The 25,174-nt window shown below is 43.2% G+C and overlaps 1 protein-coding gene across 1 annotated transcript in view; it reads left to right on the forward strand.

The window, feature by feature from the left end:
- The first annotated feature begins 394 nt into the window (after positions 1 to 394).
- LOC120020515 (zinc finger E-box-binding homeobox 1-like) overlaps positions 395 to 25,174 on the forward strand; it is a 121,622-nt gene continuing 96,842 nt past the window's right edge. Inside the window, exon 1 of the mRNA XM_038964218.1 lies at positions 395 to 458. Coding sequence (XP_038820146.1) covers positions 401 to 458 — 58 coding nt within the window. The 5' untranslated portion in view covers positions 395 to 400. The remainder of the gene's footprint in view (positions 459 to 25,174) is intronic.

A 25,174-nucleotide genomic window follows, 5' to 3' on the forward strand; every position in this document is an offset into this window, starting at 1 on the left:
TGTTCTTATTTTAACCATGCATCTTATATTTTCGGCAACAGGAGCAAACGATCAAGAGTCCGGCGAAAGCAAAAGCTCGGGGTGGACTCTATGTGCTGCCAGTAGGGAGATGGGCCATGTGCTGGGGTGTTAGCAGTGGGGAAACACTCTTTTCACGCCACTTCGATACCGAAGTGACTTCTTCGTAGCAGGTTAGAATTTACGCTGCAGGTTAAGAGAAATGATTTAGCAGGTTAGGAGACTGGAGAATGTGATGTCGTAAAGCAGAAAGTGTCGTAAACCAGGTGCAGAGGCGGGAGGGAGGGAGGTGGAGTGGAGAGAGGAGTGGGGTACGGGGGGAGGTGGCGAGAGAGGAGGTGACTCGCCCCGGCAGGCATTATTCAGACAGAGCGAAAGGATCATGGCGGATGGCCCCAGGTGTAAGCGCAGAAAACAGGCGAACCCGAAGAGGAATAACGGTAAGCCAAACTTCGTAAACCGACGGGAAACGATTAAGTGAGATGGACTACGTACTTTTGGGTTCATTCAACTGTGTTCGCCGACTTTGGGACTTTTCTGACCCACGTTTTAGGGAGTTGAAGTGCTGGAAAGTAGTACGTATATTCAAATGTGGTGTGTACCGTTATACCTGGCTCGCTTCTCTCCGCCTAGCGCAGCAGCACTGCTCGAGCGTACCGTTATACGCACCTCTCATCCCGTGGATTTGAGTGAGAGACTGATTTTGTTCCTCGATCCAATTTTCTTTTACGGTCACTTGTCACCTTGTTTTTATAAGAGACGAGATGCAATGTGTTATATTTGTAAACAGAAATCCTGTCGTTTGCTACGCTTTTACTCAACAAAAACTTCTAAGCTAACAGGCTAGCAGCTTGCTAACCCAGACATTCAGTTCAGTTAAACTCAGCCACCTGTAATTTTACTGAAAAATTACGAGATAATGGCAATAGCTAGTCTGTCGTGTTTTGCTACAGGTAGCAGAGTTATTTGAATGCATAGTATATTCTTCCATTTGACTTTGTAGACTCACTAGTTGCATGTCAATCCGGACTTGCATTAGGCCTATATTATTAGATAAATAAAATACATTTAATCGGGCTTGTGTTGTGACTTGGGCAGCAGCCCCTTCTATTATCCCGCACGCAACACTGTTTGATGCATTGCTGTCGAGGCGTTTGCTCAGGTAGGAGATCTGTGTTGTACAAAGTATTGTCTTATTAGTCCACTTTTGTTCATTTAGATTTGAATACATCACACTCGGGCTTCTCGTGGTCTCCTTTTTAGGTAGCGTAACTTTGTTTTGGTCTTAACCCGATCCGTTTTACTTTACATGTTAGTCCTCAAATTTAGCTTGTTGAATAGCTTGTGATGATTTTAATATGTGGAAGAGAAGCTGATATATTGCCTAGGCTAGTACTTACCTGTTATTCTGGGTGGTGCAAGCAATGCATGAAAGAAATGGGCGTCACACAGCCCATAGCCTTCCTATGTGTGTGAGCAACTGCTGCAGTCTATATAAGGAATCGAGTTATGCAGCAGCAACAACGCAGTCTGGACATTCTGTCTAACGACCCAAACTTCACGTGAATGAAAGGTAACAGAACACATAATACACTGCACGAAATATTTTTTTTTTATTGAATAGTTCAATTGCTACATGAGCATAAACAGGCTAATGATACTCAGTTTGCTAAATTAACAACATTTTACCTACAATAGCATAGAACGGCAATTTATTTTTTCGATGTAGCCTAATCATTCACTTGATTTTTATGACGTTTGTCAGCAAATGATTGTAGCTCGGATTCCACTTTAGATTTGATCAGAAAAGAGTAGCTCCCTCTCATTGGAGGGTGTCTACCTGTGTTCTACCTATCCTCCTCACTTTCACTCTACCTACCGGCCAATAAAATATGATAGGTAGTACCGTTATTCGAGTAGTGAGATGAGGGCTGGAAACAGGAAAGCACCTTTTCCTGTGGCCGCTGACGACACAAGATGTGACACAGAGCTGAGCGCCGTGCCGCCCAGGCAGCGTCCGTGCGCAAGCAGGAGCCATCAACATGTTCACCTGAACAGTGAAAACGGGGCTCGCAAATGTCCTCCTATAAAACCCTACCTGCGGCATTTATCTTTACAGTATTATTGGCACAGATTGCGGGAAAGTATTTGTTTATTTTAAACCTATCTTCATTCTAGAGCAGACGAGGGAAAAGACTCCAATATACGCTGCAGCAAATGGCAACTTGTGCAGGTAGAAAAACATGAATGGTTGTTTAGTTTATCCGTGCATATCAGCGTCAGTAGATTCTTGGTTTCTCACTGTTGGTTTTGTTCTCGCGGGGTTTTTAACTCATAAACATGCATGATGATGTCCAATTTGTTGATGTTTGATTAGGATGGTTTTTGTTCCGTTCTTTTTCTTTTTGTCGAAACAAGTGATGTATAATCTACTCTCGTGTAGCCTACCGCCCTGTGTGTGTGTCACCGTGCGGGCAAGGGAAGAATAGGTTGTGACGGAAAAGGAAAGCAGTACACAAGGCGGTTGCGAATGCGAGTGACTCCGTTATTTCCAGTAATAGATAGCAATATTGTGAAGCAGACAGCACACACCTAAATGTTTTCCATCTATTGTTTTCAATGATATCGTTACGCAATTTCCGAGTGGGTCGATGGAATGGAATGGCGGTGTGTACCGTTACTGCAGTGAAGGCGGGGCTGCTGCTTTTTATGTTATGAGACGGCCAGGTATGCAAGGTGATGCAACACCTATGAAGGTGCCTCGAACTATATCGTTTTTATATTACTGCGTCATTTTTTTTATTGTTTTAATATATATCCAGTCTATTCGATCACGTGTCATTTATGATAGCAAGGCATGTTTAGTGTTATTCTATGACGGGCAACGATCATTTGACGGTTGACCGCGGGCCATAGGGTTGAGGTGCACGTCTTCATAATGTTTTATTTTAGCCTACACCTTATGTTTTAAACCCTTCAGTGTTATTTTTTGTCATTCTGTCATTTTTTATTGTTTTGAAAAATAAACATTGTCCCGCTTCGTATTAATAATTTGCGTTAGGCCTACATTTGAAATAATTAATTACATGTTGGACTGATGTGATCTGCTTACGTTATTGATGCGTAATAATGGAAAATAACAGTGTTATTTCATGAAGCTCTCCCTTCCCAGTAGCAAATCAAAAGATGTTAGAAGCAGGCAGGGTGTCACGTGGTGTCTCTCCTCCGTACATGGGGGGATGTTTTCATTACCTTGATGCTGTTTCTTCTCGGGTACTTGAATCTTGTAGTTAAGCTGCTATTTCCATCTTGTAGCCAATTATGGTATCATAGCTTGCTTCCGATTTTGGGACTTATTCTACCAGCTGTTGGAGAGACTAGTATGCAAGCACATTGATTCGTGTGTGTGTGGTGTGTGAGCAAGACCTCCTGCTAAGGTACAGTTTATACGAACCAAGGCTGCTCAGTACCCTGCCTTGACAGATTAAGGTTTGGGGCTGCGTCCCAAATGGCGTCCCAAATGACACCTTATTCTGTATATAGTGCACTATGTAGGGATATGGTGCCATTTGAGACTCGGACCTGATATTATGGCCCATGCAGCTGTAAAAATCAGGGCGTCCGGTTCAGCAACTGGCAGCAAGGAGGACGGTGTGTGTGTGTGTCCTGGCTGGGTTTAACAGGTGCCGGCCATCCCTAAGCGCGCTGCTTTTGTCACGCCTCTCTGCCGAGGCTGTAATTTTAACACGACAATTTGGGAATAGAGGAATGTGGGCTCGTGTTAACATACTTCACAGTATAAACACAGCCTTCTCAGCACTGGCCCTGTAGCTGCTTAGGATTTCACTTAGACTCACTGTCTATGTCCCAAATGGCACCATAGTATTCCCTATGTAGTGCACTGCTTTTGACCAGGGCCAATGGGGTTCTGGTGAAAAGTACTCTATTGAATAGGGAATAAGGGTGCCATTTGGGACTATTGCACCTGATTAAAGACGAGCCAAATCCACGTGTAAAGTCACACCCTCAATGACTGCCTAGATGTTACAAACCGTTTCTGATAGTGGGGTCTAGATATTCATTATTTAACAGTGTGTTTTGAGTATTTACATTAAAGCCATTCTGCTTTGACTTTGATGTAGCTGCAACTGGCATCTGGCTAAATGGGCCTAGTTGATTATAAGAGGGGTTAATTCACACTTTCAATGGCAGAGATTTGCCACAGTAACAGTGTTGATTGACCTGTGACCGGAGACATCAAATTTCACTTTCCCCTTATCCTAGACCCTGAGGGTGTGTGTGTATATACAGTATGTGTGTATGTATGTATGTGTGCGTGCGTATGTGTTCCTTTAATGAAATGGTGCTGAGGAATAACAAACCCCACCTCTCTACTTTTATGGTAAAGGGGAGGTGAATCTAGACTGGGGGAGGGGCTGCTGTATCTAATGTGTGTGTGTGTGTTTAGGAAGGTGGGAAATGGCTCCTTCCCCTGGGCTTTGCGTGGCCTCCTCTTGTTATAGCCTCACTACTGTTATTTTTCACTGTCTTTTCACTGTTGTTTTATTTCTTTACTTACCTACTGTTCACCTAATACCTTTTTTGCACTATTGGTTAGAGCCTGTAAGTAAGCATTTCACTGTAAGGTCTACACCTGTTGTATTCGGCGCACGTGACAAATTTACTTTGATTTGATTTACATTTTATTTATTTAACCTTTATTTAACCAGGTAGGCCAGTTGAGAACAAGTTCTCATTTACAACTGCGACCTGGCCAAGATAAAGCAAAGCAGTGCGACAAAAACAACAACACAGAGTTGTTACACATGGGAATAACAAAATGTACAGTCAATAACACAATAGAAAAATCTATGTGCAGTCGTGGCCAAAAGTTTTGAGAATGACACAAATATTAATTTTCACAAAGTCTGCTGCCTCAGTTTGTATGATGGCAATTTGCATATACTCCAGAATGTTATGAAGAGTGCAATTAATTGCAATTCATCTGATCAAAGTCCCTCTTTGCCATGCAAATCAACTGAATCCCCCAAAAACATTTCCACTGCATTTCAGCCCTGCCACAAAAGAACCAGCTGACATCATGTCAGTGATTCTCTCGTTAACACAGGTGTGAGTGTTGACGAGGACAAGGCTGGAGATCACTCTGTCATGCTGATTGAGTTCGAATAACAGACTGGAAGCTTCAAAAGGAGGGTGGTGCTTGGAATCGTTGTTCTTCCATGTCATCCATGGTTACCTGCAAGGAAACACGTGCCGTTATCATTGCTTTGCACAAAAAGTGCTTCACAGCCAAGGATATTGCTGCCAGTAAGATTGCACCTAAATCAACCATTTATTGGATCATCAAGACCTTCAAAGAGAGAGGTTAAATTGTTGTGAAGAAGGCTTCAGGGCGCCCAAGAAAGTCCAGCAAGCGCCAGGACCGTCTCCTAAAGTTGATTCAGCTGCGGGATCAGGTAAAGTCATTTTCTCTGATGAATCCCCTTTCCGATTGTTTGGGGCGTCTGGAAAAAAAATTGTCCGGAGAAGACAAGGGAGCGCTACCATCAGTCCTGTGTCATGCCAACAGTAAAGCATCCTGAGACCATTCATGTGTGGGGTTTCTTCTCAGCCAAGGGAGTGGGCTCACTCACAATTGTGCCTAAGAACACAGCCATGAATAAAGAATGGTACCAACATATCCTCCGAGAGCAACTTCTCCCAACCATCCAGGAACAGTTTGGTGACAAACAATGCCTTTTCCAGCATGATGGAGCACCTTGCCATAAGGCAAAAGTGATAACTAAGTGGTTCGAGGAACAAAGCATTGATATTTTGGGTCCATGGCCAGGAAACTCCCCAGACCTTAATCCCATATAGAACTTGTGGTCAATCCTCAAGAGGCGGGTGGACAAACAAAACCCCACAAATTCTGACAAACTCCAAGCATTGATTATGCAAGAATGGGCTGCCATCAGTCAGGATGTAACCCAGAAGTTAATTGACAGCATGCCAGGACGGATTGCAGGGCGGATTACAACACTGGAGTGATAGATGTGCAGATGATGATGTGCAAGTAGAGATACTGGGGTGCAAATGAGCAAAAAAAATAACAATATGGGGATGAGGTAGTTGGGTGGGCTATTTACAGATGGGCTGTGTACAGGTGCAGCGATCGGTAAGCTGCTCTGACAGCTGATGTTTAAAGTAAGTGAGGGATATATGAGTCTCCAGCTTCAGTGATTTTTGCACTTAGTTCCAGTCATTGGCAGCAGAGAACTGGAAGGAAAGGCGGCCAACGGGGGTGTTGGCTTTGGGGATGACCAGTGAAATATACCTGCTGAGGCGCATGCTACGGGTGGGTGTTGCTATGGTGACCAGTGAGCTGAGATAAGGCGGGGATTTACCTAGCAAAGACTTATAGATGACCTGGAGCCAGTGGGTTTGGCGATGAATATGTAGTGAGGGCCAGCCAACAAGAGCATACAGGTCGCAGTGGTGGGTAGTATATGGAGCTTTAGTGACAAAACGGATGGCACTGTAATAGACTACATCCAATTTGCTGAGTACTGTAGAGTGTTGGAAACAATTTTGTAAATGACATCGCCGAAGTCATGGAACGGTAGGATAGTCAGTTTTACGAGGGTATGTTTGGCAGCATGAGTGAAGGAGGCTTTGTTGCGAAATAGGAAGCCGATTCCAGATTTAATTTTGGATTGTAGATGCTTAATGTGAGTCTGGAAGGAGAATTTACAGTCTAACCAGACACCCAGGCATTTGAAGTTGTCCACATATTCTAAGTCAGAACTGTCCAGAGTAGTGATGCTAGATGGGCGGGCGAGTGCGCGCAGCGATCGGTTGAAGAGCATGCATTTAGTTTTACTAGCATTTAAGAGCAGTTGGAGGCCACGGAAGAAGTGTTGTATGGCATTGAAACTCGTTTGGAGGTTTGTTAACACATTGTCCAAAGAAGGGCCAGATGTATACAGAATGGTGTCGTCTGCGTAGTGGTGGATCAGACATTCACCAGCAGCAAGAGCGACATCATTGATATATACAGAGAAACGAGTTGGCCCGAGAATTGAACCCTGTGGCACCGTCATAGAGACTGCTAGAGGTCCGGACAACAGGCCCTCCGATTTGACACACTATCTGAGAAGTAGTTGGTGAAGCAGGCGAGGCAGTCATTTGAGAAACCAAGGCAATTGAGTCCGCCAATCAGAATGCGGTGATTGACAGTGTCGAAAGCCTTGGCCAGGTTGATGAAGACGGCTGCACAGTACTGTCTTTTATTGATGGCGGTTATGATATCGTTTAGGACCTTGAGCGTGGCTGAGGTACACCCGTGACCAGCTCGGAAACCAGATTGCATAGCGGCGAAGGTACGGTGGGATTCGAAATGGTTGGTGAATTTACATGAATTAATGTGTGGCAAGGCTTAAAGGAAAACTCCACGCCAAAAAACTATCTTTTGGTATTTGTTTTATTAGCCCATTATTGATACAGTCCCGAAATGTTTTGCATGTCAGCAATCAAGTTTTCAAGATATTTAGCTTTCAAAATACCACATATGATGCAAAATGCATCATTCCGGCAATATTTCTGTATTTTGAAAGGTACCTATCTTGAAAACTTGATTGCTGACATGCAAAACATTTTGGGACTATATCAACAATGGACTAATGAAACATATACCAAAAGATAGTTTTTGGGTGGAGTTTTGCTTTAAGCACTTGTTCCCTATTGTGAGTATTTTGTGTTGTAATGAAATGATGTAGCCATTAGCCAGATAACACTTAGGTTATTACTGTCCAGCTTGTTTGTGAGAGATGGTGTAACGGGTGTCCTCCTCCTCTTCGGAAGAAGAGGAGGAGTAGGGATTGGACCAAAGCGCAGCGTGATAATTTGACATAATGAAGTTTAATAAAGTAAGGACGAAACACGAAAATACTTTAACAAACTACAAAATAACAAAACAAACGTAGACAGACCTGAACATGGAACTTACATAAATACACGAAGAACTCACGAACAGGAACAGACTACAAACAAACGAACAAACCGAAACAGTCCCGTGTGGTGCAACATACACAGACACAGAAGACAACCACCCACAAACAAACAGTGTGAACAGCCTACCTTTATATGGTTCTCAATCAGAGGAAACGTCAAACACCTGTCCCTGATTGAGAACCATATAAGGCTAATTACAAATGACCTAAACATAGAAACACAAAACATAGAATGCCCACCCCAACTCACACCCTGACCAACTAAACACATACAAAAATAACAGAAAACAGGTCAGGAACGTGACATATGGCTTAATTATTCAGATGAAATAGGCTAATATAGGCTATTATTGTGTATTAGGTTTACAGGAACATTTATATTCATGTTAACAATCCTAAATTCTCAAGTGATATAAAATACGGAACTGCAGGGTCATATTCATCAGTGCACACTGTAACAATATGTTTTGCAACAGAAAAACGAAAACAATGGTTCCTTATTGGACACGTTCAAATAGTAGTCCTTCTCTGTTTTGGTTTCCATTTAGTTCCGAGTGATTTTTTATTATTATAGATTTTATTAACCTTTATTGAACTAGGCAAGTCAGTTAAGAACAAATTCTTATTTACAATGACAGCCTACCAGAAGGCAAAAGGTCTCCTTTGGGGACGGGGGCTAGGATTATAAACATAGGCTAATTCCCAACCCTCTGAAAGAGATCTCATCCAGTTGTAGGCCTAGTTCTAATGTCCCGTCAGCTAGGCCGTGATCAATGTTTTACGCTGTTACCAGAACAGTATAGGCCTAGGTAGGCTTTTGATCATGTCAAACTATAGGCTTATCTTAACTCTGAGTTAGTACAGTTGGAACGATTTGAGAGTGGGTTGGACTGATTTCTTCCAGAGGCCACCACGTTATTGTTTGAGAAACTTCATTCCAGAAAGAACATGTTTTTCTTCTCTCTCTCACACACACTAGCTGGGGCTGCAGGTAGCCTAGTGGTTAGAGTGTTGGGCCAGTAACTGGGAAGGTTGCTAGATCGAATCCCCGAGCTGACAAGGTAAAAAATCTGTCGATCTGCCCCCGAACAAGGCAGTTAACCCAGTGTCCCTAGGCTGTCGTTTGTAAATAAGAATTTGTTCTTAAGTGACTTGCCTAGTTAAATAAAGGATTAAGAAAAAATTAGCTTCATTCAGTCACCTGAATACCAGCAATAGCCTATAGGTGCATTATTGGGTCTTGTGATGGCTTAGGCTAAGCTATTGTGTGCTGGATTTAGAGTGAAAGAAGGCCCAAGAAGGCCCCTATGTCCCAAATGGCACTTTTATTCCCTTTATGGTGGGAATATATTAGGGCCCCTGGTCAAAAGTAGTGCACACTATAGGGAATAGGGTGCCATTTTGGACACATCCCTAGTTACCTTTGCCATTGACTGGCCTCCCTCCTACCTTTTAAAGCGTGAGGCAGAAGAAAGAGTCCATTCACGGGCAATACTGAGAAGGGGGAACTCTCTTTCTTTCACACTCGGCTGGTGGGAAACCCTCTCCTTGTTTCCACCAGCTCATTTGCAAACCCTCCCATGCTCTTTATTATGGAAGCCTCTGCAAAGAATACACAGTTAGAGAGGCACTCCACTCCAGGAAGTTATGAAATCATTTGAAATCTCACTAGCTATGCCTCGGCTCTTAGCCCCTCTGGGCATTATGTCTTCCTGGTGGTGGTCATGGAAATACAGTAGTTTCTATTGTGATGTCTGTTGTAAACAGACAGGTCATTTGTCTTCACTAACAGGGTTCACTAACATTATCCCAAACCATAATACAGTACAGTAATAGGGAGAGGCAAGGACTCAGTGTTAGAGTGGGATCGCTGGGGAGTTGACAGTATAGAGGAGCTGTGATGTAGCGTAATGAGGGATCATTAGCTAGTGCTAACAGCAGCTAGGGTGGTTTTGGTGCTGCTATCTGCTGAGTTATGAGCGGAGGGAGGGAAACTGGTGGAGGGAGGGAAACTGAAGGAGAGGTGGGGGAGAGAGAGAGGTGGGTGGGTGGGTGGAGGAAGAGAGAGAGTCCTCCCAGCAGCAGGCACCTTTGCCTCAGCCCAGCCGCTTTCTGTTGTGTCCGAAATGGCACCCAATTCCCTACAGTGGCAAGAAAAAGTATGTGAACCCTTTGGAATTACCTGGATTTCTGCATAAATTGGTCATCAAATTTGATCTGATCTTCATCTGTCACAAAAATAGACAAACATAGTGTGCTTAAACTAATGACACACAAATTATTGTATTTTTCTTGTCTATATTGAATACATCATTTAAATATTCACAGTGTAGGTTGGAAAATGTATGTGAACCCCTAGGCTAATGACTTCTCCAAAAGCTAATTGGAGTCAGGAGTCAGCTAACCTGGAGTCCAATCAATGAGACGAGATGAGAGATGTTGGTTAAAGCTGCTTTGCTCGATAAAAAACACTCACAAAATTTGAGTTTGCTATTCACAAGAAGCATTGCCTGATGTGAACCATGCCTCAAACAAAAGAGATCTCAGAAGACCTAAGATTAAGAATTGTTGACTTGCACAAAGCTGGAAAGGGTTACAAAGGTATCTCTAAAAGCCTTGATGTTCATCAGTTCACGGTAAGATACATTGTCTATAAATGGATTAAGTTCAGCACTGTTGCTACTCTCCCTAGGAGTGGCCGTCCTGCAAAGATGACTACAAGAGCACAGCGCAGAATGCTCAATAAGGTTAGGAAGAATCCTAGAGTGTCAGCTAAAGACTTACAGAAATCTCTGGAACATGCTAACATCTCTGTTGACGAGTCTACGGTACGTAAAACATTAAACAAGAATGGTGTTCATGGGAGGACACCACGGAAGAAGGCACTGCTGTCCAAAAAACCATTGTTGCATGTCTGAAGCTTGCAAAAGCGCACCTGGATGTTCCACAGCGCTACCAGCAAAATATTCTGTGGACAGATGAACCTACAGTTGAGTTGTTTGGAAGGAACACACAACACTATGTGTGGAGAAAAAAAGGCACAGCACACCAACATCAAAACCTCATCCCAACTGTAAAGTATGGTGGAGGGAGCATCATGGTTTGGGGCTGCTTTGCTGCCTCAGGGCCTGGACAGCTTGCTATCGTCAACGGAAAAATAAATTCCCAATTTATTAAGACATTTTGCAGGAGAATGTTAGGCTATTTGTCCACCAATTGAAGCTCAACAGAAGTTGGGTGATGCAACAGGACAACGACCCAAAACACAGAAGTAAATCAACAACAGAATGGCTTCAATAAAATAAAATACACCCACTGGAGTGGCCCGGCCCGATTGAGATGCTGTGGCATGACCTCAAGAGAGCAGTTCACACCAGACATTCCAAGAATATTGCTGAACTGAAATAGTTCTGAAACAGTTTTGTAAAGAGGAATGGTCCAATATTCTTCCTGACCGTTGTGTAGGTCTGATTCGCAACTACAGAACACATTTGGTTGAGGTTATTGCTGCCAAAGGAGGGTCAACCAGTTATTAAATCCAAGGGTTCACATACTTTTCCCACCCTGCACTGTGAATGTTTACACAGTGTGTTTGTTCAATAAAGACATGAAAACGTATAATTGTTTGTGTGTTATTAGTTTACGCAGACTGTGTTTGTCTATTGTTGTGACCGAGATGAAGATCAGATCAAATTTTAATGACCAATTGATGCAGAAATCCAGGTATTTCCAAAGGGTTCACATACTTTTTCTTGCCACTATATATAGTGCACTGCTTTTGCATGCGCTCTGGTCAAAAGTAGTGCACGACATAGGCAATACGGTGCCATTTGGGATGAAGATCTTGTCTTTGAGGACATTAATCAGGGCCAGACAGGTGGGTGAGGGGTACTGTACTCGACAAAGAGGCCCCTGGGAGTGTGTTTGTGTGTGTGGGGGGGGGGGGGGGGGGGGGGACACAGAACACTGGAACGGTTTGTTGTTTTGGGGGAGCAGATTGATGACCGAAAGACATGGCCTAATATGGGTTTATGTTGCAGGGTGTGTGTGCAGAGTATATTATATGTGTGTGTGCACGTGCAATCGTGAGTGTGTGTCTGCTCGCGCGTGTGTGTGTACATGTGTGGTATTGAATTGGAGGTTATGTCAGCTAAATGTCCTCTTCAGAGGTGATGTGAGCAGAGGGTGTGTCAGGGGAGGCTGTGTTGATGGTGGATGTGTATGCGTGTGTGTCAGCGGAGGTTGTATTGATGAGGCTGTTAGGAGAACGCTGTATGCCTACTGTGTGTGTCGTCGTTGTCTGAAGGAAACCCACTATGGGTTAACAGTGGGCTAAAGAATAAGGGGCCCTGGGCCCAGTTGCATAAAACATCTTGACTCACTTAGGTGATTGGGTCTGGGTACAGAGTTTCCCCCTATATATCTGTCTCTCTCAGTCTCCACACAATATTTACCTCCCCTCAGAGTTGTCCTCTGTCATTGTGGATGTTGTTTTTGTTGTTCTTTTGGTTTACCTTCCTGCTGAGTGGATAAGATCTGGAACACTTGCTCTCTTTCCTGTATCCTGGAGAATACCATACGCTCTCTAGTTCCTGAAGTGTATGTGCAACCCAAAAGCCAACCTATTTCCTATGTAGTGTACAATTTTTTACTAGGGCGCCATTTGCGATGTATCCAATGTTTTCCAGTTTGCCCTGAGCTCACTCACAGTCTAATTTCACAGTCAAGGGCCGAAAAATTGCCAAAGACTCCAGCCACCGAAGCCATAGAATGTTCACTCTGCTACCGTCCGGAAAACGGTTCCAGAGCATCGGCTCTTGGACCAACAGGCTCCGAGACAGCTTCTACCCCCAAGCCATAAGACTGCTAAATAGCCAGACTGCTAAATAGTCAGTAAAGGGTGCCCAAACTATCTGCACTGACCCCACACACACTTGCTAGACTTTTTATACAAACCATAGACACACTCACTCACACACACACTACATTGACACTCCCTCACAAAACGGCCAAACATTCACATACACTACATAGACACATGTATAACACACACACGCAGACCGACACAACATAAACACACATACATACACATTACACACACACACTTTTACACTCATAATTTGCTGCTGCTGCTCTGTTCTTTATTTTACTATTATTATTGTCTTTCCTGGTGCCTAGTCACTTTACCCTGCCTTCTTGTACATGTCTACCTCACAAACTGTACCTCGTACCTCTGCACATTGATCTGGTACTGGTTCTCCCTGAATATAGCTCCATGTTGTTGTTTTTTTATTCCTCTCGTGTTACTATTTCTAAACTCTGCATTGTTGGGAAGGGCTCGCGAGCGAGCATTTCACTGTAAAGTCTACACCTGTTAAATTTGGTGCATTTGACAAATACGATTGTATTTTATGTCCTTGTAGTCGGATCAAATACGATTGTATTCGTCACACGCGTCGTGAACAACAGGTGTGGACTAAAGGTGAAGTGTTTACTTACGGGCCCTTCCCGACAATACAGAGAGAAAGAAAATAGAGAAATAATAGAAAAGTAATAACACGTAATAATAAAAGTAATAACACATATCCAATGAGTAACGATAACTTGGCTATACAAGGGGTACCAGTACAGAGTGGATGTGCAGGGGTACGAGTTGGTTGAGGTAGATATGTACATATAACTAGGAATAAAGTAACAGATAGTAAACAGTAGCAGCAGAGTATGTCATGACAAAGAAAGTTAGTGCCAAAAGGGTCAATGCAGATAGTCCGGCTAGCTATTTGGTTAACTAGTTAACTAACTATCTGGTAGTCTTATGGCTTGGGGGTATAATCTGTTCAGACTCGTGTTGGTTCCAGAATTGTTCATCGGTACCACTTGCCGTGTGGTAGCAGAGAGAACGGTCTATGACTTGGGTGGCTGGAGTCTTTGACAATTTTCAGGGCCTTCCTCTGACACCGCCTGGTATAGAGGTCCTGGATGGCAGAAAGCTTGGCCCCAGTGATGCACTGGGCCATCCGCACTACCCTCTGTAGCGCCTTGCAGTCGGATCCCAAGAAGTTGCCATACCAAGCAGTAATGCAGCCAGTCAAGATGCTCTCAATGGTGCAGCTGTATAACATTTTGAGGAGCTCATGCCAAATTTTTTCAGCCTCGTTGTCGTGCCCTCTTCACGACTGTGTAGGTGTGTTTGAACCACGATAGATCGTTAGTGGTGTGGACACCGGGGAACTTGAAGCTCTCAACCTGCTCCACTACAGCCCAGCTCCCCTATCACTAGTGAGAGCCCGGTCCTCCTCCACACCTCCCTACCTAGGCCTAACTATACACCTGGCAGTTTGTGCCTGTGTGAGCGTGTGTGTGTGCTGTCAGGGAGAGAGGAGGTGGGTCTGTCATGGCAGGATGTGAATGGCTGGTTGGTTTCCCTGGGTTTCTCTTAACTTTTTACATGGTTTGGTAAACTATCAGCTTTACTATCTGCTGTCAAAGCAACAGACAGACATCATCAGCTATCAGGCTCTGTGAAGTAAGGGTACTTGCTACTAGTGTGGCTACTAGTATTAGCAGGAAGTCCTGGTATAGTATACATGTAATGCCTTAACTGTAATGTCTGTTTCCCAAATGGCACCCTATTCCCCATGTAGGCTAGTGCACTACTTTTGACCAGAGCTCTTTGGCTGAGCTTTATATAGCATGCTAGATCCCAATGTCCATTCCCCTTTTGGTTAGGTGTTCAGCTGGGTTCTACTATATACAAACAGAGGGAGGAAGGAACCGCTCGTGTCCAGGTTATTCTGCTAAATGGCATTAGAAAGGGGTATCACTTTTTCCCCTCGAAACACGTTAACATAATTGTCCTGAAGGCCTTGCTGCACGCTCACGCCACGGAGGAAACGGTTATAAAATCCTCCTGACCAAACTCTGTCAGGTGTTCTTTGTGAGAGGTTTAACGGGACTGGAGCCCAGAGGCATCTGTCTGCTCTGCTGGAATAGATGGGGCGAGGGGAGGCAGAGAGGAGGTGGGGAAGACAGGTGAAGAGGAGAGGGAGGCAGTAGGAGGCATGGAATATTTACTCCACATACTGTACAATGTTCCATCCTTAGTGTCATCCATTCATGAAAACGGCTGTGTCTCAAATGGCACCCTATTCCTTGTGTAGTGCACTACTTGACCATGGCCCATAGGGTCGCAGACAATGTTTAGAATGTGCTAATAGGCTGAAAGACACTGACATTCTCTTCTGAAGACATAACACTTCAGTTTCATGTGCGTGTGCAATGACCCTCCGACGTTTTCAAAGGTACCTGAAATATCTGGTTAACATGCTTCTTATTTCTGGCTCAAATTGGTTACCACATTGTTTGTGTTGTGTTTCGTTTAGTTTGTTTGTCAGTGTGAGTCAGTTTGCCATTGTGAATGTTAGTTCACAGCGGGTGTGTACTGCAAATGTAAGACTGGTTCTCATACTTTCAATGCAGCCATCTGCATGGTTTTTGTCATTTAATTTTATTTATGTATGTGTGTGGCATTCTTCGCTGCGTGCACGCATCTCCGTATCTCCCCCCTCAGCTTCACCTCTCTCCTGCCTCCTCGTCTGGGTGACATTTTAGAAGACGGCTCTCTGAATGCGTCTGACATTTGCTAAACTGCGTTCGGAGGGTCCTGCCTGTCCTTGCGTTTCCTTCCTTCTCCCCCACTCTGCACTGCATTGTGTAACTAGAGGGTGAATCCCAAATGGTACCCTATTCCCTATATAGTGCACTGGGCTCAGGTCAAAAGTAGTGCGCTATGTAGGGAATAGGGTGCCATTTGGGATGCAGTCAGGTTAAACGTACAGTGAAAACACTGTGACAGACTGCATGCCCCTTGGGGATAACAGTGCAGCAGTACTTGTTCCTGTATACATACAGTAATACCCTCTTTCTATTTTTCTCCCATGTAGTACAGTACAAAGGCTTCAAACATTTACATTTCATCCTCCCACCAAATGAACATTATAGATAGGTGCTCTAGTCAGAGTCAATTTAATTACCAAATTCACACATCATTTAATTATGTTGTAAGGGGAATCACTTTTAACCTGCACCGTGTGCAGTGCCTTGTGAGGTCAAACTCAGAATGATTGTGATCATGTAATGAATACGATGGGAGACAGAGTGTTGGTTTCAAGCGCAGGGCACAGCAGGTGTTTATTAGTAAAGGACCACAGGAAGAGGCAGGTAGTTGGGTCCAGGGACAGGGGCAGGCAGAAGGTAATACACAGGAAGAGGTAGGTAGCTGGGTCCAGGGACAGGGACAGGCAGAAGGTCATACACAGGGACTCCAAAAAGGTAACAGTATAGGCAGGGAAAAGGCTAATAACGTAGTCCTGGAGATCAGTCAAGAGGTTGACGACAGGAAATCTGATAGGCAAAAGTACAGGCAGGGAATAGGCAAAAAGGCATCGTTAGTGAGGATGGCCAAAAACTACGATACACAGGAGGACTAATACGGAAATAAACAGAGGTCCGAATAGAACGTGTAACAAAACAAACAATACCTCACAATGATGCGGTACAAAGAACTGAACTCAATAGTGTGTGTGTAAATGACCTATCAGGTGTGTGAACAGGCGATCAGAATTCAGGTGATTGGGATCACGAGAGTGAGCTGCGTTCAGGGGATCTACGTGTTTGAGAGTGTGAGTTGGAAGCAGACGTTACAGATCACCTCTCCATCGTGCCTAGGCTATCCTGGACACAACTCCTTCCCAGCCCAGTCCCCACCCCAGTGGTTCAGTCAAGCTTCTAATATAATGGCACTAGCAACGCTTTCTCCACTCTTGGTCTGTGCCAAATGGCACCCTATTCCCTTTATAAAGCACTACTTTATAGTGTATTACTTTTGACCAAGGCCCATTGTCAAAAATATTGCGCTATATAGGAAATAGGGTGCCATTTGGGGTCTGTGCCACTCAAATATCAACTCAACTGACTAGCTGCCAGCTTCTAGTGTCCTAGCGGTCCCATCCTACAGCTTGATGCCGGGCTCTTTGACAGCCATTCAAACTGTAGCTAGCCTTGCCCACGCTAACCTAGACCTAATCTCGTTCTCGGACAGTTCCGCCCAAGTACGCGAAGAGTCTGGTGGACCAACGTGTCAAACTTGGCCTTCATTAGCCAAAAGAGAAAGACCGGGAGAAACTTCTGGCGCATAGGCATTGGCTTAATCGGCTTAACCCTTTGACATGTACCATCACATATTTGTGATCATTGTTGAGTGGTCCCGGCAGCGTATCATCGCAAATATGTAATTGGAATAGTAGCAACAGAACGTATGGTGCAGCAAACGTGTCTAAGCAGCATTGTTGTCTGAAAAGCATCTCAACAATGTTTTGTACTGATGGGAAATAAAGGTCTTCACAACTTTATTTCTCAATTTCACCTTTTATTGTAAACGATAAATGCGAACTTCATCATCCAAACATCACACGGAACACATCCAAAGACAAACTCATTCCATGCAACAACAAAAAATTAACATAAGTTAGCGACCTAACAGCTAGACTTGAACAAGGGAGAAATGTAATATTGTTTAGAAAAGAGACGCGTGTTAGCTAAACTAACCGCAGCTAAATTCTTTATGATGGCAGCCATGTTTGTTTATGTTCGACAAGCGAAAACTCCCTCATCCCAGAGTGCCATTCACTATATAATGCAAATAAAGGAAGTCAAAGATGGCTGTGCCCATTACCTGAAGAATATGCCTAGAACGCCAGCATCCCGGAATCGCCTCCTCACTGTTGACGTTGAGACTGGTGTTTTGCGGGTACTATTTAATGAAACTGCCAGTTGAGGACTTATGAGGAGTCTGTTCCTCAAACTAGACACTCTAATGTACTTGTCCTCTTGCTCAGTTGTGCACTGAGGCCTCCCACTCTTTCTATTCTGGTTAGAGAGTTTGCGCTGTTCCATGAAGGGAGTAGTACACAGCGCTGTACAAGATCTTCAGTTTCTTGGAAATTTCTCGCATGGAATAGCCTTCATTTCTCAGAACAAGAATAGACTGAATAGTTTCAGAAGAAAGTTATTTGTTTCTGGCCATTTTGAGCCTGTAATCAAACCCACAAATGCTGATGCTCCATCCAGATACTCAACTAGTCTAAACAGTTTTCAGCTGTGCCAACATAATTGCAAAAGGGTTTTCTAATGATCAAATAGCCTTTTAAAATGATAAACTTGGATTAGCTAACACAACATGCCATTGGAACACAGGAGTGATGGTTGCTGATAATGGGCCTCTGTACGCGTATGTAGATATTCCATTCAAAAATGTGCCTTTTCCAGCTACAATAGTCATTTACAACATTAACACTGTCTACACTGTATTTCCGATTAATTTTATGTTATTTTTAATGGACAAAAAAAATTGCTTTTCTTTCAAAAACAAGGACATTTCTAAGTGTCGCCAAACCTTTGAATTAAGAATATCATGGAATTATAATAGAACATTTTTGTTTCTCTTAGAATAAAAACCTTAGTGTAACAACCGTTTTAGTAAGTAATATTGACGAGTAGAAACCCAAAAATATTTTTAATTGTGTGCTCTGGACAGTTTAGTGTAAGATAAGTTATAAGTAGGCCTGTTGTAAAATAAATATCATTAGCTTATTGCTGTCATTTGTTGGATACGGTAGGCACTGGCCTTACCTGGTAATTGCTGCAATATAGCCTGTTAAAAACGTTTGTGTTCGTAAGTGTTTTATTCTATTCTGTTGAGCCATGAAGTTAGGTTCTAAATCTGTTGAGCCATCAAATTAAGTTCTGAATGTAATGTTGTGTTTGCCGCAATATAATACAGTATTTTGCTCGTATTTTTCCGACAAACAATGACTTGACTTAGGCCTACTTTTGATATGATCCTAATAAAGTTTTTAAAACTTTTGTGAAGGTTTTAGTGTGGTGTGGCTATTAGCCTATTATACTGCAGGCCTTTGATTTGAAGGCATTGCGCACCGGCGCTCCAACTGACTCTGACAGTTGAACTTGAGATTCGGCCATAAGGTGGAGACAAATGTTTGCAGGTTTTATTAGCTGGCCGGTGGACTAACTAAAACATTTTAGCTGACATAGGGCTAATTGAGTGACTGTTATACTGCAGCAAGAGAGAAACTGCTGATGCACATCCACATTTTGAACTTGCACCTTGTGTATTCTACTATTCTAACTCTCAACAGTAAGTTGAGACCCCGGCCGAGTTCCTAGTTGCCCATCCCTGGTCTAAAGAATCCATATGTTCTGAAATATGAACACGGAAGTACTGGACAATTAAAATTCTTTTTTGACACAATTACAATTATATTCTTGAATTGGACTCACATTTTATTGGTCTCTGTCTTGGACCCCTCGTCCCCCTTCCGGTATCAGTCTTGACTCGGACTTGATTTTGGCCGGTCTTGGTCTTGAATCGGTCTCGCTTTAGGTGGTCTCGAGCACAACCCTAAAACGTAACCTAACCCTAATTCCTAACGCTAAACCTAACATCTAACTTTAATTTGAACCCTTACCCTAATTGTTACCCTAAACCTAAACCCCTAAGCCTAAAATAGCCTTTTTCCTTGCGAGGACCGGCCACGTGTTTTACTATCCTAATGTTTACATACCCTACATTACTCATCTCATATGTATATACTGTGCGCTATACCATCTACTGCATCTTGCCTATGCCGTTCGGCCATCGCTCATCCATATATTTACATGTACATATTCATTTCTTTTACACTTGTGTGTATAAGGTAGTAGTTGTGAAATTGTTAGACTACTTGTTAGATATTGCTGCATGGTCGGAACTAGAAGCACAAGCATTTCGCTACACTCGAATTAACATCTGCTAACCATGTGTATGTGATCAATCAAATTTGATTTGTGAGGACTTCTGGTCCCCACAAGGATAGAAAAATCAAATCACACACACACACTACACAGAAAGAGTCATGGAATGGACTATCCACCTTACGCCAGCAGGCTTGTTTATATGTCTGTTCCACCATCACCACCTCCCATCCCTGGCAAATTTGTCATGATGTGGTTGCTCTTCTCCATCAGACAATGGAAAGCTCTTCTCGTGCAAAGTGTGTGTGTCTGTGTGTGCGTGTGAAGTGGATGTTGAGAGTCAGTAGAGAAAATGAAGAGTTCAGCGCTAAGCAGCAGTACATTATTATCAAATCAACATCAGCGTACCGTGCTTAGTCCTACCTGCTGCGTTGCCTGTATGATGTACTATCAGACACATAGAAGCTAGTGGAGTGGTTTCCTGTCATACAGGGTAGGATTTAGTTGCTAGAAAATAGATATTACGTCTTCGGCAATGAATTTCCGTATTAGAGACTTAGTAATAGTCATCTTCATTGATATAGGCCTACGCCTACAAACAGTGCATCGGCACACACACACACACCAACAGAGAGAATATGTTTTATAATCATATAGGGGCTTTCTATATGATTACATGGTTGTTGCTATAGATGTTTTGCTGGATTGCGTGGATTAGGCTACGTGCTAGTCTTCAGTTCGGCAGACCGAGGTGGATGAAAAAGATTGGATTGAGCTAAATGGAAATAATATAATGTGTTGGTACTGCAAACAGAAAGTCCACGTTAGAGACCCAGAGCCTCTGCAAAAGCACATTTCGTGTGTGTCTCAAATGGCACCCTATTCCCTATATAGTGTCCTACTTTTACCAGAGCCTTATGTGCCCTGGTTAAGTGTAGTGCGCTACAATGTGAATAGGGTGCCTTTTGGGACGCAACCTAGTGTGGATTTATTGGTAAGGATGTTCTAGGTAATGCAGTCATCTTTTGCACTGTTAACTACATTGGAAATTCTAAGCAGTGCTTGTATCTCACTTGAAATCTGTTCTTCAGCATCAGAAATACATGCTTTTGTTTATCTATTTTTGTTTAATGCACATAGAAATATGATTCATCTTGATATTATTCATATTGCTAATATGCCTTATCTGTAGGCTATTCTATATAATAATGTCACAGCTTTTCCTGTTAGATACACTATATATACAAACGTCTGTGGACACCCCTTCAAATTATTGGATTTGTCTATTTCAGCCACACCCGTTGCTGACAGGTGTATAAAATCGAGAACACAGCAATGCAATCCTTAGACAAACATTGGCAGTAGAACGGCCTTACTGAAGTGCTCAGTGACTTTCAAAATGGCACCATCATAGGATGCCACCTTTCCAACAAGTCAGTTTGTCAAATTTCTGCCCTGCTAGAGCTGCCCCGGTCAAATGTAAGTGCTGTTATTGTGAAGTGGAAATGGCTCAGCCGCAAAGTAGTAAGTCATACAAGCTTACAGAATGGGACCGCTGAGTGCTGAAAATCGTTTGTCATTGGTTGCAACACTCACTACGGAGTTCCCAACTGCCTCTGGAAGCAATGTCAGCACAATAACTGTTCGTTGGGATGGCCGAGCAGCCGCACACAATCCTAAGATTACCATGCACAATGCCAATCGTCAGCTGGAGTGGTGTAAAGCTCGCCGCCATTGGACTCTGGAGCAGTTGAAATGCGTTCTATGGAATGATGAATTACAATTCACTATCTGGCAGTCCGACGGACGAATCTGGGTTTGGCGGATGCCAGGAGAACATAGTGCATAGTGCCAACTGTAACGTTTGGTGGTGGAGAAATAATGTTTTTTCATGGTTCGGGCTAGGCCCTTTAGTTCCAGTGAAGGGAAATCTTAACGCTACGGCATACAATGACATTCTAGATGATTCTGTCCTTCCAACTTTGTGGCAACAGTTTGGGGAAGGCCCTTTCCTGTTTCAGCATGACAATGCCCCCGTGCACAAATCAAGGTTCACACAGAAATGGTTTGTCGAGATCAGTGTGGAAGAACTTGACTGGCCTGCACAGAGCCCTGACCTCAACCCCATCGAACACCTTTGGGTTGAATTGGAATGCAGACTGCGAGCCATGCCTAATCGCCCAACACCAATGTCCGACCTCACTAATGCTCTTGTGGCTGTAGCGGGGTACGTAATGGGCGGCAGAGAAGTCAGGCGCAGGAGAGCAGAACTTGGTAATAACCGTAGATTTATTAAGCAAAACCAACGGCATCCAGAACAACAAGAGTAAATGGGCACAAAATAACCCAACGTGCGCTCCAGGGGAACGTGCACAAGCACTACAATAAACAATCCCACACAAAGACATGGGGGGACAGAGGGTTAAATACACAACAAGTACATGAGGGAATTGAAACCAGGTGTGAAGAAAAACAAGACAAAACAAATGGAAAATGAAAAGTGGATCGACGATGGCTAGAAGACCGGCGACGCCGACCGCCGCACGAACAAGGAGAGGACCAGACTTCGGCGGAAGTCGTGACAGTGGCTGAATGGAAGCAAGTCCCCACAGAAGAGTGGAGGCTGTTAAAGCAGCAAAAATGCCCACGATTTTTGGTTAGAGATGTTCGACAAGCAGGTGCCCACATACTATTGGTCATGTAGTGTGGAGATATCGCTCAAGTTATCACAATATTATTGGCCAGTTCACCTACTCTTCTGTCACTTTGTTGGAGCAATCAAGGATCCTTTTTGGAGGGCGAAATACGAGGCACAAAACTCCCAGTACCTCAGCTGTTTTATAAAAGTGTCAGCCCTGCATGTTTGTCTGTCTGTTTGATTGTACTTCCTGCACAAGCAGTACTGTACAGTACTGTATGTGTGGGATGTGGAAAGAGAAGCGTAGGCTCTTTCTGGGGGAGTCTGGGGTGGGATGTTGCTTTACCCTCACGAGCTGGTTCAGGGGCTGGGCTGTGTTCTCCAGATGTGCCCAAAAACTGACACACACAGCAGGGGAGGACAGGGAGAGTCACATGGCTGCTGATGGCAAATTCTAGTGGAGCTTCCAGGCTGTTTTTGTTGCTATCGTAGCACTATTCTCAATTCTCACGTCAGGTGTTTATGGTCGTGTTGCTGCGCGGCATAATTTCCATCCTCAAGGTTCAGTTGATGGCTTTTGATGAGCGTATCTCTTCTTGAGTGTCATTCAAGCATGCCATTTTGAATCAAGGTAGGATTTGAACACGTTTATATTACTTCACAATCTGTTTTGGTGTATTACCATTGTTTTTAGACAATGACCAATAATGAGCTGCCTCAGTCTGACACAGTGATTGGTTGACAGATGCACTGGAAACAGGGGTCAGTGTGGCATGTGCCCTAAACAAGTTGCACCAATCGCCTCATAGTCATTGGCTTACGTCTGACAGCGCGTCGATTCTGCCTGCGCTGATCGCTCTCGTATCTCACAAAGGGTAATGAGATCGCACGAAAGTAGTTTGACTACAATGTGCTGTCTAACGTTTAACAAAAATGTGACCTATGTAACTTCCCCTAACGAACCCCATTTAATTCCTCAAAACAGGCTGAATTAATAAAAGCTAAAACAATACATCTGTAAATAATGTTGGTGTGTTTTGGTTAGGAAAGTAATAGTCAAACAATTTCACATCTATGTAATAACTTCTTAAAATGTAACTACAAGTAATCTAAAATGTAATCTGTGTAACCCCCTAAAGTAATTATTTATCATGAGAGGACCATAAACAATAACTAGTAATGCTGCATACTCCAACAAAGGATAAAATCTCACCTTTCTGATCATTTGTTTTTATAAATTCCTGAGGTGCAGTCACTTTTAAGGACAAGCATAAGTACACAGTACAAATATGATGAAAATAATAAATATTTATATGACCTATTTCCTATTCAACTGTATGAATAAGGCTTGACGTGACTTAGATGCTTTCTAAATATAGTAGAATCAAATTATAAAACCACTAACTATAATATTTTAACCTTCCTTATAACTGTAAAATACATATTTGTATATTTAGTGTTAGAGAAAATGTGCATATCTCTCTTGATCAAAACATCTGCCCCCACCGCTGTGAACGTCACACAGAGCTCTAGCTTGGCTTCCTGAACTCGCGAGGAACTCTTTTCATCTCATATTGATATTTTCCGTCTATGACAAACAGGAAGGGTTTTTGTTTAAAAACAAAATAAAAAAAATGAAATATTTTAAATTAATGGCTATAAATCTGAAGGTGCAATAGTGATGAAACCACTCTCTCTGTAACGACGCTCGTCGTTGGTTGAAGGAGAGGAGGACCAAATTGCAGCGTGGTACGTTTCCATATTTATTGGAACACTTATTTTTAAGACGAACAAAACAATATACAAAACGAAACCAACAACGCTACAGTCCTGAACATGTGAACCTAATAAAACAAAGAACGCAACGAACAGGAACAATCACCCACAAACAAACAGTGAGAAACAGCCTACCTTAATATGGTTCCCAATCAGAGACAATGACAAACACCTGCCTCTGATTGAGAACCATATTAGGCCAAACAATAAACCCAACATAGAAACACAAAACATAGAATGCCCACCCAGCTCACATCCTGACCAACTAAACAAAGACTAAACAAAGGAAATAAGGTCAGGAACGTGACACTCTCCTGCTGCACTACGACGGATAGCAGGCATGTGGTTTGTCAATGGCTGTGACGTAGGGTTCAGCCAGGAGTTGATGAACAGTCGGAAGAGCGAATGAAATGGTTGGAGGGACATCCCAGCTTCAAGTGGTTTCAGATTTCACATCCTACGTCAAATAGGCACACAAATACTACTGGGAACCAGGGCTAATCGCTCAATGCAAGCGATTTCATTCTACGGTGTCCACAGTATTTCTGAAGTTTGACAATGGGCATGAAAACGAGCATAAATTTGTCCAACATTAGTTTGCCAGTGACTGAAACGATTCTGCTAACCAACCAGCCACCTACAGTACTTAGTGCTGCGCACACAATGTTGAATGCTTCCAACAAAAAGCTAGCCAGACAGCTTCTCCCACTCTCGTTTGTGGCAGAACTGAGTGGGAAAAGTAGTTAAATGCTATCAAATCCACAGAAAAAATTTGCTAAGTTAGCAACACTACATGCGAGAGCACAGTGATATCATAAATAAGGAACTATGTTTTAATTTTTGAATGGCGGATGCTCGGGATTATAATTTTTTTAATGAGTTTCACGTCCTACAAGACAAATCTCTTGAGGAACGAGCG

The sequence above is a fragment of the Salvelinus namaycush genome, chromosome 25, assembly GCF_016432855.1.
Source record: "Salvelinus namaycush isolate Seneca chromosome 25, SaNama_1.0, whole genome shotgun sequence".
Classification (NCBI taxonomy): domain Eukaryota; kingdom Metazoa; phylum Chordata; class Actinopteri; order Salmoniformes; family Salmonidae; genus Salvelinus; species Salvelinus namaycush.